Source organism: Erythrolamprus reginae, chromosome Z (genome assembly GCF_031021105.1).
Source record: "Erythrolamprus reginae isolate rEryReg1 chromosome Z, rEryReg1.hap1, whole genome shotgun sequence".
NCBI lineage: Eukaryota > Metazoa > Chordata > Lepidosauria > Squamata > Dipsadidae > Erythrolamprus > Erythrolamprus reginae.
The window spans coordinates 124,189,565-124,205,748 of record NC_091963.1 but is presented as its reverse complement, the minus strand read 5'-3'; the positions used below and the strand labels follow the sequence as shown (position 1 = coordinate 124,205,748).

Here is a 16,184-nt window from a genome sequence, read left to right as displayed (position 1 = left end):
ATCAGGCTTAGTCTTCTGGGAATTTCTCCTCCTTGGTCTAGTTCTCTTCTTCCCAGGCTGCAGATTGGAAGTTACATGACCCAGGGCAAAGCAGGGGTGTTTCCTACTTTCCTTTTTGCCTGGCTGACTCACACTCTTGGGTCTTCTGTCTTTATTGCTTCTGATTTGTCTTTGCAATCAGGCAACTCACTAATCCTACCATTCATATCATGCAGTCTTCCTTGTCCTTTCTGGGTGAGTAGTGTCTCCTTTATTTTCCTTGGGGAGAAAACTTGGGGAGAAAACTTTTTATAGCAAGCCTATGATTCCCATCAGAGTTATGGAAAAGAATGCATGAGTGGAGATGTGATTGCATGGGTTTGATCCTCTGCTATAGAAGGAAATGACATTATGTGGCAGTAACAGAGATGAATCAATGGATCAGTGTAAAAGTGTCATCAAGATTTCAGTCAGGAAATATGGTACATATAATATTTTTATTTTAGATCACAATACTTTCATCTATATTCTAGGTTCAAGTGAACATTGCTAAAGACTTCTGATACATTTTGCATTCATTTATTTTGCAATAGCTGTTTCAGGTTTCTAAAGTTAATGTGTTATAATAAATTGATTCTGGTTTATTTTAAACATAGATCACTTAATAGACTTGGCTGTACTTAATGTATTTTAAAGCTTTTTGCAATAGTTTAGAAAGCAGATTATATGACGAGAAGATGGAAGAGAAATTACATTTTTAGTCCATTTAGTTATTTAAGCATAAAAATATCCCCCCTCCTTGCAATTTGGATTCTAGAAATCCAGAGGAAAGAATTACCGGTAAAATGTTAAGAGCTCACAGGCAGCTATGTAAAGTTTAATATAAACATTCCTGCCACCTCCTCAGATAGCAAAAGATGGACAGGAACCTATTATGTACTTGTTTGATTTACAATTTCAATTGAGTCTACAATTTGTGCTGCTAAGTAAGAAAGTTACCGTAAGTGAATTTTGTCCCATTTTACACTTTTTCTTGCCACAGTTGTCAAGGGAATCACTTCAGTTGTTAAATTAGTAGCATGTCTGTTAAATGAATCTGACTTTCCCATTGATGTTTGCAAAAGGTGATACAGTAATAGGATACTGTAACCATCATAAATACATGCCAGTTGACTAGCACCTGAATTTTGATCATAGGAAAGCTACAATGGTTGTATATGTGAAAACAGTTGTAAGTCACTTTTTTCATTACCATTGTAACTTCAGATGGTCATTAAATGAATGGTAGTAAGTAAAGGATTGCCTGTACATAAAGGAGAACATACACACGTAGTTAGGTGTGCTGCATTATGTTAAAATATACAATCATCTTAAATTTTCTATTTGAGAAAAGACAATACACAGCTTTTGCTGATCTGCCTTATCTATCGAGACAAAAAAGTTTTACAGGTAGTTGTCAACTTACAGCCATAATGGTGCCTGCCCATTATGTCATAAGTCATGATGGTCATAAAGTGGTTTCCTACATGTCCATTTGATTTTCTCTTTTTTGCAGCCATTCAGTAAATCATCTTGATTGTAATATGTGATTGTTAAACGAATCTCTTTTTTTTTCTAATGGGTGTTTTTACCAAAAACTGGAAGTAAACCCTGACTTTTGGAAAATTGTAAATTATGGCCAAGGGACACTACAAATGGCTCTAAAATGTAGGCCTATCACTGAGTGCACCAAATGTAATCACGTGCCTTTGGGGAAACAGCCACCAGAACTTTAGAACTGGTTTGTAAGTAACTTTTGGGGACTCAATTGTAACATCAAATAGTCACTAAACAATCAGTTGTAAGTCGAGGGACACCTTTTTTTTCTTGTTCCATTTTGTGCTGATACTTCAGAAAATGTTCTTCATTATCAGGGCTGGATACTTCATGCTCATTGCTTCAAGTTCTGAATCAGCTTATTTTGCAGGATTAATGTGATAGAACCATGATTAATAGTGGCTGGAATTGAAATTGGTTTAATTCAAACTTAATTTCATTGAGGGCTACATCAGGGAAGTAGGCATGGTCAGGGTGGACATGGACAGCTTGATATCTGCATCCCTCACCCAGCCCTCCCAGGCTCTATTTTTTATTGCAACAGCCTCCTGTAGCCCTTTTGCTGGCAGAGGCACACGGCCAGTCCTGTGCTATTTCCATTGTGGCTCCGCAAGCCAATTCTAAGCATTCCACGGGCTTGAATTAAGGATACCAGGTCTGCAGAGACATAACAAAGAAAACGGTTGTATGGTGAGTTTACATTTGGAATGGTGAGGAAGAGAACACGAAGAATATGCTGAATTAGACTATGTGGTTGTCAACCATTGAATGAAAGACTTAGAATAACTTTATTGTCAACGAATGTATAATAATCGGCATACATTAAAATGCAATTTTATTGCATACAGCTCTGAAAGGGTCACCACCTCCAGTATACACTACATAAGCATGATTAAATAAATAAATACATAAATAAATAAATAACTTTATGCATATATCCACATTAATTTAAATGGCATGGAGCAACAACACAGTCTAGTTCGGATCTATACATGTATAGTAGAACCTCTGGTAATGACTATAACTTGTTCCATAACTTTGGTCACAACCCAATTTGGTCATGACCCAAACCTAATTTTGGAAATCTGGTGTTTAACCAAAAAAAATGGTGTGGAAGGGGAAATCAGCCACAGAAAAAAGATTGTGATTTTTTTGTTTGGAACCTGATTTGGTCATAGTCAGAAGTGTTCATGACCATAGGTTCTACCTTACATGGCAAGAAAAATAAATCTTACAAGTTTACCCAAAAGATGCATAGGGAAGAAATCTGTTACAGAATCTGGTAGCCTTTCTAGAAATACTTCACAACATTTTTCCAGAAGGGAACAACAGAAACACTGTAGACTATGAAGTGGGTATGTTGGGTCTCTAACAATGCTTTGAGCACATAGTTCTTACAAGCAGTATCCTAAGTAACAGGAAATAAGCTTCCTGTAAGCATCTTGTCTGTCCTTACCACTCTCTGTATGGACTCTATCAGAGGCACTTCAGTCACCAACCAAATGGTGATGCAGTTTGTTAAAACATTCTCAATTGTGCCTCTGTAAAAAGTGGCCAAGACAGAAATAAAAAGATGTGCTCTGCAACTGATGCCTTTATTCTAAGATAGACTTTGAGTTACCCCAGGAAGAAAATAAACTCTGGGAACTAAAATAGGTCCAGGACTGATCTAAAGTAGTTCTTTTTGAAGCATATTTTCAGAAGTTTCATAGAGTAGTTAATCTCAGTACTGGCAACTCAATATATGTAATGTGTGTAAAAATAGCAAATGGTCTGGTCCAATGTCAACTATAATACCTAGCATATACCACTCAGTCAACATTTATTATCTAAGCTGGATTCCTTATCTGCCCTAGACTGGGCCCTCATTATTTCATGAACTGATGAAATTATAAGAAGTTAATGCAATAAAGTTTCCAATGTGTCCTAGTATACTGTATGTTTTTATATGTTTTTATGCAGAATAGTCTCCTGAAATCAGATTTGTTTAGTATAAAATGTCAAATATTTAAGTATTATTGATGATGATAGAATTTGTAAGGAAAAAACATTAACAAGCTAAGATAGGAAAAAAAGAAATATTGTCTGAATTCATATTTGATACAAGATCAAACAAATTCAGTATTATGGTTCAGTATTATAAACATTGTGTCTTACAGACACTATGGTTTGTTATTCAATAAACAATTGTTACAAGCTGTGCCTTTAGATATGCAAATTAAATCAGAACCAGAGAAGCATTGCCTTAGACGATACTGTCTTGGAAATTACAAAAGTTATTAATAAAATATTGGTTGTATACCAAAGCTTTAAGCTAAGGTCGCAAATTGAAAAAAAACGAGTAGTAACAATAGCATACAACTTCCATGCACTTGCCAAGAATATTGCATAAATACAGTATATCAATAAAGTCACTATATGAGCTTGATTTGAAAGAATCTTTTCATCTGATGTTATTTGCAACTGCTTCTATATATCTAAAATAGATTCTTCCCCCCTCCACCCTATGAATGTCTAAGGCTTGAAAATATTGCAGGCATCTAAATAAAACCCAGTATGTAAGGAGTACTGGCTTTCATTCCTGTCTTGCTTTATTTTTGCAGTTGTCTTCTTGAAACTTCATGTCACAGGTAAATCCAAATAAAACTTGACTATCTTGATCTTTGCCTTGATCAATTTGAGATTGATGATCTATAATCTATAGCAGTGACGGCGAACCTTTTTTGGTTTGAGTGCCAAAAGGGTATGTGTTCATGTGCTATCATGCATGCATGTGCTGACATCCATTCCCTCCCCCCCATGCATGTGCAAACCCCCCCATGCTGCCCCTGTGCATGCTCACAGGCCTCACTGAAGCCAGAGACAGTGAAAAAAATGGCCAAAGGAGCAAACTGTAAGTTCAGAAAAATGGATTTCTGGTTTGCCCGTTGTGCAGTTTTTCACACTATGGAGCCTTCAGGGAAGCTTCTTGAAGCTGTGGAGTGCGAAAAACAGCACAAGGGGCAAACTGGAAATCCATTTTTCCAAACTTCCGGTTTGCTCGTTGGGCTGTCTTTTGCACTTCAGGGCTCCAGGGAAGCCTGAAGCCTCCAGAGGGCAAAATGGCCTTCCCCAAGGCCGAAAATCAGCTGTCCAGCATGCGCAAATCCACTGGAGCTGACATAGGGCAACGCCTTGTGTGCTCTTTCATACGGCTCCACATGGATCTATAGTCACCACCATATTTATATTGAAGGTTTTTTTCCCCAATTATGGATGTTCATGCTATTATATTGGTGCCATCCACAAGAGGGCAATATCAGCAAATTCAAGGGAACCTTAGATTTTTTTCAGTAATACAGACAATTAGTTGAAAGAAAGCCCCAGGAAAGCCCCAGGAAAATGGGCAGCTGAAGTACCAGATTTGTTTATGATGATGGAACAAGACCCTCTTTTGTTGCACTTCCTTTATCTTGCATTTTACATGTAAACTAGAATGGAATAGACCAGTTCACTATATGTTGTACTCTGTCAGAATGTTTCCCAATAAACTAATCAAATGATTGGTTGACTTGTGGAATGAAATATAGGACTTTATTTGCATTTTTATGCTGTGTTCTACAAGATATTGCTCAAGAATAGCAACATCACAAATTATGTCATTTTGATTTATTTTTTATTACCAATTCAATATACGGTAGGTATGAAGGAAAAAATAATTGCTTTTATCTATTGATTCTGGTTTTGAAACCATGTAAAGCAAATAACTAAATGATAAAAAACTGATGTATATAAGTTCAAGAGAAAAGATTTTAGTATATTCAGGATATCTTGTTTAAAGTGAAGAGCGAAAATGTCGTGTGTCCTGTGGATCTCTTTGTCTCTTTAGGTGCTTTCCAGATACGTTTATCTGGAGGTCCTAACCTTTGTGTGGGACGGGTGGAGGTTATCAACAAAGATGAATGGGGAACCGTGTGTGATGATGATTGGGATCTGCGTGATGCTGCTGTTGTGTGCCGAGAACTAAACTGTGGGGAAGCCCTTTCAGCACCTCATGGAGCCTGGTTTGGTGAAGGAGTTGGTTCTATCTGGCTCAATGAAGTACACTGTACAGGTAATGAGCAACATCTGCTTTCCTGCCATCATCGTGGCTTTCGCAAGCATATCTGCACCCATGAGGAAGATGCCAGTGCCATCTGCTCAGGTACTGTCAACTATTATTGTTACTGTCAACTATTTTCATATGATGGTTGTTTAAAAGATTAGAAATAATTTATTGTGGAATTCTTGGTGCTCTCTGAGCTTGGTTGTTTGGTGGCAGATGTTTTATTACTCAATTAGATAATATCATTCGCATGAGTAAGTATGGGGTTTATTTTCTGCTTGTATATAACAGTTGCCTTGCCAGTTTTTTGTGGGATTGTGTTTTTCTCCATAGTAACTCTCTGGTTTAGGTATAGCTTTCAGCTTGACCATGTTATCCTTCTGTGCTGACTGGAGGGGTTGGGAGTGGGAGGCACTTTTCTGCAGTGGTTCTCTTCCTACCTCTCCGGTCAGTCGCAATTGGTGTTGGGGGGGGTAGATATAATCTCCTAGGCCCCTTGGAGTACAAAGCACATTTATTTATTTATATTTTATATGTAGAATATTATCCAACTAACGACAATTCAACACAATTCTCATCATTACCTAAATCCCACCCTGGAAAACTGAGAGTAGGAAACTGTGCCTGAAGCAATAAGATTTTTCATCATATTTTTTAAAAGCAACTTTTGTTCTAGGTGCAACTGTTTAGACCAAGGGTTGACAACCTGCAGCTCCAGAGATGCATGCGGCTGTTTGGGCCCTCTGCTGTGGCTCCCTGTTCCATCACTGGTTAGCCCTGCTCCTCACTGCTTTTAGTTTTTTGCATATCTTTGGAAATCTGGACTGGGGAACAAACGCCAGCTGTGGCTTCCCTTCTGGTGATTCTCCTTCCCCTCCTCTCCTCGTGACTCTCTGGCCAGCTGTGGCTGAGCCAGAAGCATGCGCAAGCATGGGGAGACTCCTCAAGGAAGCACCAATGCACAGGAAAAGCATGCACTTAGGGAGGGTCTCCCCACATGTGTGCACACTCCTGGCTGAGCCACAGCTTGACAGAGCATCACGAGAGGGGGAGGAGGAGGGTCACCAGAGAGTGTAGGAGTGAAGTGCCCCTGTACCTGTCTTCACTGCATGTAAGGCAGCCTTCCCTTCCTGCCACTTTATCTGTGCCCTCCGCACTCAGCTGAAAAGCTGCTGGAGGTGTGGATGATATGACAAGGCTGGAGCATTCATGCAGGAGAGAAGCTGTGTCTTGTTAAGTGCAAAACCTTGAGAGCCTTTCCTGCAAGGCTTAACAGACATCGGGAGAGAAAGAAGGGGAGCGTGAGGGAAGCTGGATTCCCAGTCCCATTTCCTGCATCCTCTTAAGGTGCAAAAGTGTTGCAAGGTTCTAGCTTGCAAGAGAAGGAGGGGGAAGGAGAACAGTCGGCTGAAGGGAAGCCTCTGCCGCTGCTAGCGATTGTTCCTCTACCAGTCGGAATTTCCAAAAAGAAGAAATAAAAGACATAGCGAAGCATTCCAAAAAGAGCTTGCTGGCCTGGCCCAACTGTGGTAGAGAGAAAGGGGGGGGGGGAGTCACACACAGAGAAACACATACAAAGTGATACCCAGAGGGGATGAGAGAGGCAGAAGACAAACGCACTGTGATAACAGAGAGAGGAGGAGATGGGGAGAGAGAGATAGGGGGTGGTGGGAGAGAGAGAGACAGACTCTGTGTGTGTGTGTGTGTGTGTGTGTGTGTGTGTGTGTGTCGCTCTCTCTTGCTCCCTGCCTGTGTGCCTCTTCTCACTGTCAGAAAGTCCTGCCATCCTGTCAGATCAGTATTTGAAAACAGACAAATGTTTAAATTACAACAAAAACTTTTTGGGGACAATTACTCTTAGCTTTAATATAGGGACATTTCTGGCAATTGATTTAATGGAGACTTTTACCTTTTCCTCTGTCCTCACCTTGAAGCTTAACTAATAAATAATTGACCAAATCCTATTTCAAAGTTGAGCTTTTTACATTACTAAGTGAGACCTGACGTAATGAGTAGAATGCAAGGTTAGCTCCTCAAACATCCATTGGTGTTCCCCAAAAAATCTGCAGGACTGCTTCTTGTTGAGGTATCTACCCATCTCACCAAATGCTCCAAGATATGCTCCAAGTTCCTTCCCTTAAGTACATCCACATTGTAGGTCCTCAAAAGCATGCCTTTCCATTGCAACCCTTGCCCTATGGGATGCCTCCCTCTGGATATCCTTTTAATTTTCAGTTTAAGACCTGGCTCTTCCCCAATGTGCTGGAATGGGGAGAGATCAAAGTGACAACTACTGTTTTTCCTTCTGAGTTGTGTGGTGGGTTATGGTTTTTGTTTTAGTTGCATATATAGCTTTTATTGTTGGGTATAAATCATCTTGGCCAGTTTGGTACAATGATTAAGTTATCAGGCTAGAATCCATGAATTCTATCTCCATTTTAGGTAAGAAACCACTGGGATGACCTTGCTTTTAATTACTTTTTCTCCGCCCCAGGCAAATGCCAAATCATTTCTGAAAACTTTGTCAAAGAAAGTCTAGGGATTTGCCCAGACAGTCTCCCAAAATCAGATATGATTGAACAGGAAAAGAAAAAAATGTTTTTAAGATGGTGAAGCTGTAGTAATGTTTTAAATAAATCAATACATACTGATCTGAGTTTTATAGCTTTCTGTGCCTTTTGCAGCCTATATTCCTTCCTACTTGTCTTTACACAGAACAACGCTTCCCTCTTTTTCCTGCCATTTCTGCTCACACATCTTTCAAGAAGGGCAAAATGGAAGCAATAGCAACTACAAGGCCACTTGCATCACCTACACCTACTGAGGGTGAGTTCAATTATAAAATTCACACTTCCATTGTTTGCACAAAAACTGTCAATCTCAAGAATAGGATTAAAAGTTACTAGGGAGATGGGAGAACTCTGCCTTCATTTTATACAACTGATTTTGATCTGAATCATTTATCCTAATAATCATCTGTAATTTAAATATTTTGGGACAAGTAAGGAGGAGAGCCAGTATCAAACCTCATGATTTAAATTAATTGTATAAAGAAAACAAACAAAAATAAAAGATCTGGATAAGGTCAGAGGAAAACATAAGAATATCTTAAGAAAAAGATATTCTAAATTTATGGTTGTGCAGTCTTCAAGCTTAAAGTGAGGGGGGGGAAATCAAATTTACTGAAAGGGAGATTTTATATTTAGTATTTTTAGAACACTTTATATAGCAAATTTATCTTCATATGTACTTTGGGCGCTTCCATAATCTGCCTTAAATCCTTCCTTTTTCTCTCCAGAAACCCTAAGACTTGTTGGTGGCAGAAATCGGTGTTCTGGCCGGCTAGAGATATTTCATGAAGGGCAGTGGGGGACAATATGTGATGACATGTGGGACCTTCTGGATGTTACTGTCATATGCCGAGAGCTGGACTGTGGGGAGGCTCTGGCAGCACCAGGTGGTGCTTTCTTTGGTGAGGGCAACAGCGTCATCTGGCTGGATGATGTGCAGTGCCAAGGAGAAGAATCACAGTTGGTAGACTGCCACATCAGTCCCTGGGGCACAAACAACTGCCGACACAGTGAAGATGCTGGGGCTGTGTGTTCAGGTGAGAATGATAAGACACATATAACAATTATCTACACTTCCCAGGACATATTATATAGGTCTTAGAAAGGAGCACTATAAGACCAAGTAGGAATTTCTAACATAGTCGTTTACACTCTGGCACCTTCCAGAGATGTTGGGATAGTAACTCCCAAAATTCTAGCAGGCATAGTTAGAGAGACTGTGATGGTGTGTAATTCATAGAGTTGTGATCTAATGATAGGAAATGGGAGAATTTTTTTTTTGCCCAGGATTATTTTGGAAAAATCCATTATACTAAGCTAATAAAAATCAGCCCTTACAAAGACAATATATTTATACAGCATATGACTATTTTTGCTCTGAAGAATTGTGGAATTACTACTGTGGCATACACTCTGTCATTTATTGATTCCCCCCCCCCCCAATAGGTGCAATGTCCTTTGCCATGATAGAAGAACATACAGCCATGCTTACAAAGACTTTAGCTCCTCAGAGATCCTGGTCTGTGACACCAGGACAAATTCTACATCCTATTCAGTTTACAAGAAACCAGGAAGAAACTTTGACCAGTCAAGAACCCACAGATTATATTCTCAATGAAGGTTTTTCAGAAAGTGGTGAGTAAGAAGGATAAATGGGTAATTACTTCCTTTATGAAAACCAAGATCAGTCTTCTGTTGCCTTTGGTTACACTAACTGGAAACACTTCCAAGTTAATGTCTTAGCCTAAAACAATAAGTTAGGAAATTATGCAATAAACCTACCAGGAGCAGTTTTTGTTGTATATGTGGGAAGTATCCATTTTAGTATCTGTGAAAGCAAAAGGGGAGAGAAAGTGGCTTAAATATTATATTAAATATTTCTTGGTCCTGGGAGAGGGGTGGCATATAAATCAAATGAATGAGTGAAATGCATTTTACATCCTTTTTCATATGCTCAAGAGAAAGTATATTTAAACTCAGGCTCTCTCAGATAGGGAGGTAGTGTCATTAAACCAAGGTAAACCCATTCCCCCCTTTCCCACCACTGCACATTTATACAACACTCTCAAAGTTTATGCAATCATGCCAAATTCTGGTAATCACTTGCTTTAGTCAGCCATTTACCCAAAATAGCATACTGAAGTAGTAGGTAGTACTCAGTGGCAGTAATTCTGTAACATGGAGAGATGTTATTGTACATTGTTTAACTGGAAAAACATTGACTTACTATTCACATTTGAAGTGAAACTCCACCAGAACTATACTGTTGAAGCTTATTGATCAGTCCTGCATTGCTGTTGATGTTCTATAGGTTTGTGTAGCTGAGGAAAACTAGATAACAAGGAAATAGAATGTGGCCTCTCTATTCCTCCAATAATTCAAGGCCAAGACCACATGGATACCAGAAACCTTGTACTGTCTTCCTAATTCTGTTCACATATATGACTAGATCAGTATCTTGTTGGTAAGACAAGGCTATCAATTTCTTTATGAAATGTTGGATTTTTGAAATTATCTCATAGGAAGATAATTCCTAGTTTCCATCTCTGGAAGGAAACAAATCATGTAAGGAAGAGTTTGTACTCTATTCAGGGAATCCAGTGATTGCCTTAGCATATCACATTTAGTTTGGTGCTAACTACTCACAGTGTTCTTTCTCAACTGCTCCAGAAAACATGGATTATAATGGAGTGGTACTCAGATTTCATAGAATGATTCCAGCCAAATGTGCTTGCATGTCTGAAGAACAGAGACTTCTAATTAGAGATATGAAGTAAAGATATGGATATGTTTTCTCATTATGTTTAATCCATTAGGAAACAGAACAGGAAAAGTGGGTGGACATTGACTGAAACAATCATAAATAATTTATATCCAAAGAATGATAAATAAAGCACTACATACATTTCATTTTCTTCAAATTTCTACCTATTCTCCCTTCCCCAACCAGTGGAGGATCATTTCCCCATTGCTTCAAACATTACATATTTTTCTCTGATGTAAAAAATACACCAATGAGAAATCATGTTCCCCAAGGAAACTATTTTTATGGAATACATTTAATTCTGTTTAACCATTTTCTATTCCTTGTATCTCAGGCCAGCAGCAAGTGCGGCTTGTAGATGGCCCTGAATCCTGTGCTGGACGGGTAGAGGTATTGTACAAAGACCAGTGGGGCACAGTGTGTGATGATGGCTGGGACTTGATGGATGCAGCTGTTGTATGCCGTGAGCTGGACTGTGGAGCTCCACTTTTCAGTCCAGGCAATGCTCGATATGGACCAGGATCTGGACCTATCTGGTTAGATGATGTCAACTGCACTGGGAGAGAGTTTACTATACAACACTGTCATTCTAAGCCTTGGGGGAAGCATAACTGCAATCATCATGAAGATGCTTCTGTCATCTGCACAGGTGAGGAACTTTCTTATTCCTATCCAAGCATGTTTAATGAGAACATCTCCCTGGCTTTTGAGAATAGTCAGAAATAACTTGTGTTATGGGGAAAGAACAGTGGTAAATCTGACACTAGTAATCATTTTCTGATTTTAGGTAGATGGAAAAGTCTGTTGTTCCAAAAACCAACTGGTAGTTCAAAGACAGCTGAACTACCAATCTCTATCACATCTAATCCAATATCTCCAAACAATTCAGAACTCCAAAATGTGATGGATATATCAGAGAGTACCACAAACACTCAGGAATTTCCAGATGAGTCAAATATAAAGTCTCTCAATCAATGGTACACTGAGGACCCTTTTTTAAAAACACCAACTGTCAAAATTGAACAGGAAATAAATCCTTCAGGTAATGTTGAATCAACACTTAGTCCAAATATATTGCAGCAAATGCAGAAAAAAAATTCACACAACTTCCCTAAAACAAGATTGCCCACACAGAAAAAAGAGTCAATTTCTTCCACAGAAAATTTCCACCTATCCCCTATCACATGGTTTACAAAATCTAAAAGAATGAAATCAACAACTCCTGGATCCATAGATAAAACAATATATAATTCAGAGAACCCACAGCATGTTCAGGAGATGAAACCAGTAATTTCTTCAAAGATCCTGTCATCATTTCAAAAAAGGAAGGAAATGCCCATTTCACAATTTATAGAATTTAAATCATTATCTATGTGGGATATTGAATCCGAAAGAGAAAGGTCATCAGGAGCAGGACCACCTCCATTTGCACAATCATTTAACTCTGTCCCTGAGAGGGTGCCTTCCATCTATTGGGATAGCAATGCTGAAGTGTCTCCAGTTACAAGAAACATAGAATTCAATGATGTCTTCAATGAAAATCAGGGTATTACCACTGCCACATGGATTCAGGCACCTGAGAAAGTCATAAGCGCATCTGATATGAGGAATGAATTGTTTGAATACTCAAAAAGTTTGGAAATCACAAAAGAGATGGAACTGCCTGCAGAGAATTTACTACCTGAAAAGCGCATTGGAATAACCACCCCAAGAGTTATAGATTATGAAGAGAAACCAAATCAAGAAAAACAGGAGGAATCAAATACAGATCCCCATCCTGTGAAATCCTCAGGTGAGTAACAGTCCCAAAGCAAGGCCCAAGATTGGATGTTTTTTGTATAACGAAACTCTATCTCGTTCAGTAATGGGTTGTAAATCCTGTTGCTACTGGTTCGCTCATGCACATGTGCAGAAGCATCCTGGGCGGGTGGGCGGAGACTCCCGCCACTACTGCTACCATTTTGCTAAACTGGGCTGAACCCACTACTAATCTGGTTCCCTTTCAGCATTTGTAATTCTTATGTTTTTCTTTCTTGGTCTTAAAAAAGAAGGGTATGCAGTTTGGAGAAGGGGAACAGTATTGGTTAGAGAAGTGGAATTATAGTTTCATATTTCTCTTGGAGTAAAATGCCAGGAAATCAATAGCAGACATCTAGATGGGCAGCTCCTCCTTTCTGTTAATCACTTTATCTTCCTGAAGGAAAAGATAGATTTACTTACTTACTTACTTACTTATTCCATATTCATTCATTAAATTTATATGCCACCCATTTCACTTACAGGTTACAAGCTGGCTTAGGAAAAAAGAATCAAAGATATAATAGCAGTAGCTAATTTTGTCTCCATTAATATTATTGCAAGATCCCAATGACTAAGATCACAATTCACAATAAACTGTAATACAACTTGTTTAATTTTGAGTTAATGTTATTTAAAGCCAGCTATTTATAACCCACATTCTCTACAATCTAAAATATGCACATGCATTCATTATGCAGGTTGTACCCAAATTCAGGGACAATAGAATTATAGACAATCTAAAGGAAACCATCACATTACAACCTGTAAACGTGAGAGAAAATGTTACTGTATTTAGAAATGCTCAAAAGTCATAAAAATGTCATCAAATGAGTAAGGAAGAATTTAGAAGAAAATGGTGAAGAGAGAGACACAGAGAGAAAGACAGTAGACATTCTTTAGAATCAGTTTGTCCTCTGAAAACTACCTAGACAAGTCCATGCAGTTTAATCGACAATATTTTTAAAAGTGGTTTACGATTGCTGTCTATATGGGGCTGAAAAAGAGTAGGTCATTCAGCTGGTGCCTAAGGCAGCGCTAAAACTAATGGCTTTTTAGTCTTAGTCCATAACCTCTTTATGACATGTGGCAGTGGCTGGTTCCAATCGGGGTGTTAGGCAACTCCATTCCAGCAGTGGCTGGCAGATTGCACAATTTGTGTGTGACTGCTCAGGTGCCAGCCTAACGGGTGACACCATCTTTTTTCTTGAATTTCTTGGCTTTCTTTGCTTCCTGTACAGAAGCAAAATCTCACAAGGGGACCCTCACATGCAAGACTTTGGCAATTTTTTGCTTCTATGCATGCACGGAAGCAAAAATAGCTGAAATCTCATACATGTGAACATCCCCTCACAAGATTTTGGCATGTTTTTGCTTCTTGTGCATGCATGGAAGCAAAATCATGCAAGGAAAGCACATGCTGGCACACCTGAATCAAGAGGATGTGCACGCAATGCACCGATTTGCAGGTAAGTGCTACCCACCACTGACATGTGGACTTCAACTCCTAGAGTTTCTAAGCCAGTTGAAGTCTACCAGTCCTAAAGGGACCATAGTTCCTCACCTCTGATTTGTTTGTTTGTTTGTTTGATTGATTGATTGATTGATTTGTATGCCGCCCCTCTCCGTAGACTTAGAGGTGCAAAGGGATCTCTAGAAAACTCCAGCTATCCACCAGAAGCAAATATGGGAATTTTTTAATGTGCTTTTTGCAAAATTCTGAAATCTCATTTTAATTCATATTCCTACAAAATGTTGCTCCAACTGCATCACAATCTAACTTTATTTCCAATGAAGTTTTCAATTCAAGCCAACAGTACTCAGGTCCAAGAACTATGAATAGGAAATTGGGGGACAATTTATTTAACTCAGAAGGTAAATTATGAAAAACATGTAAGCATTTTTAAAGATAAAGATAAATCTTCATTGTTAGGCTAAGAAAAAAAATATTTTTTTTAAGGTCATCACTATTTCTATGCAGCATACTCCCTTATCCCTTAATATGTATTGGAAGATGAAAGTAATTTGTACATATGAAGGGATATTTGTGTTTGAAACTTGGTAGATTGTACATATTTAAATATCAGGTATGAAGGTTACTTGTTGTCAGATGGGACCGTTGGCCGCTTACCTGGCCGGCGGTGTTTGCGGTGGGGGCTGGGAGAACAAGGAGGCCATAATTTTGGGAGCAGGGTGGGCAATCTCGTGGGAGGGAGCGAGATTGTCCACAAAGCCAGACTGCTTATGGGTGGGCCGGGGGAGGGAGGTATTTAAGTGGCCTCCCCCCCCCCCCCCAGCGCAGCTCCTCTTCCCAGCTGAAGCAACAGAGCTGAAGCTGAAGGGTACTTGTTATTAGATAAAACTTTATGGAAATGTTTGAACCAGAAAAGTCGCACTATGCCCAATATTTGTAATTGTTTATTCAATTAAAAAAAATTAAAAATACGTTTTGGGAGATGATAGCAATCCCCACTAACATTGTGGGAGTTGCAGATCCATTATAGGACATATGGATATTTAGTTTCCATAATTCTCAGTCAATGTATGCAAGGTATATAGAAATACCATGCTGGGAAGGATTGTTCTCTTAGCTACTAATGGGATATGTTGGAATATTGAAAAATCACTGTTTCTTTTCTCTACCACACTAGGACTAACCAAAACATCAGATCCAAATATCTTATCTGCCAAACCTGTCACCTATTTTGAACACTTTGAATCATCCCCCAACTGTCTTATAAAGCAAGAAGAAAGTGAAGCTGGTCAAAGATGTTCCTGTTCAGCACAAGCCCTGAGGAACTTGGTCCATACAATGAAAGGTCTCCATGGGGAACTAGGTTCTATCTCTGTTGCCATTAAGAATCAAGATTCCCAACTGGAATCTGTAGCTTACAATCTGGCTGAGTTGTCAGCTTCTATTCGTCTTCTGATTGCAATATTGCCCTCTTTGGTACAGCCTGCCTCATCTCAATCCTTCTTATCGCCTCCATCTGGGCAAGATGAAAGTCAACTGCAAAATCAACTACCCCTGAAATGAAAAATGTATGATTTTTAATGTGTGATGCAAAATTGATCTTCAAACCACCAAAATAGAGAGAAACAAAAAGTCTACCTAGTGAAACTGCGCCATAAGATAGCTAAGATCAACATGTGCAAATTTTACAATACTAAGCATGTCACAATCAGAAATTGTCGCAATTCTTATGTCAGAAATACAAAATCAAATGTAACTAAATATTATAGCACACTAAGAGATGATGTCAGATGAATTTTTAAGTAATTTTAGTGAGTGACCCATTTATTATATTATTCACTGATTAAAATTGGGTTTTAAATCGTAGAGTCATTGATAATTTGAACCTGGATACTCCCCATTCATCTGCTATATAGATTA

At 38.8% G+C, this 16,184-nt stretch overlaps 1 protein-coding gene across 1 annotated transcript; it reads left to right on the top strand.

Moving 5' to 3' along the window:
* The first annotated feature begins 382 nt into the window (after positions 1-382).
* Positions 383-15,899, top strand: LOC139154071 (uncharacterized). The gene is made up of 10 exons (XM_070728501.1): positions 383-461; positions 4,179-4,205; positions 5,444-5,758; positions 8,375-8,486; positions 8,950-9,266; positions 9,676-9,849; positions 10,373-10,381; positions 11,328-11,642; positions 11,781-12,785; positions 15,442-15,899. The coding sequence occupies exons 1-10, from the start codon at positions 383-385 to the stop codon at positions 15,825-15,827; spliced, it is 2,739 nt and encodes a 912-aa protein (XP_070584602.1). The 3' UTR covers positions 15,828-15,899.
* Positions 15,900-16,184: the final 285 nt, after the last annotated feature.

Bases quoted from the DNA above. Each gene is read 5' to 3' on its own strand.
- LOC139154071 (XM_070728501.1), top strand. From the start codon at position 383: ATGACATTATGTGGCAGTAACAGAGATGAATCAATGGATCAGTGTAAA. The intron at 462-4,178 runs GTACATATAATA...TTATTTTTGCAG, and splicing joins GATTTCAGTCAGGAAATATG to TTGTCTTCTTGAAACTTCAT. The intron at 12,786-15,441 runs GTGAGTAACAGT...CTACCACACTAG, and splicing joins CCATCCTGTGAAATCCTCAG to GACTAACCAAAACATCAGAT.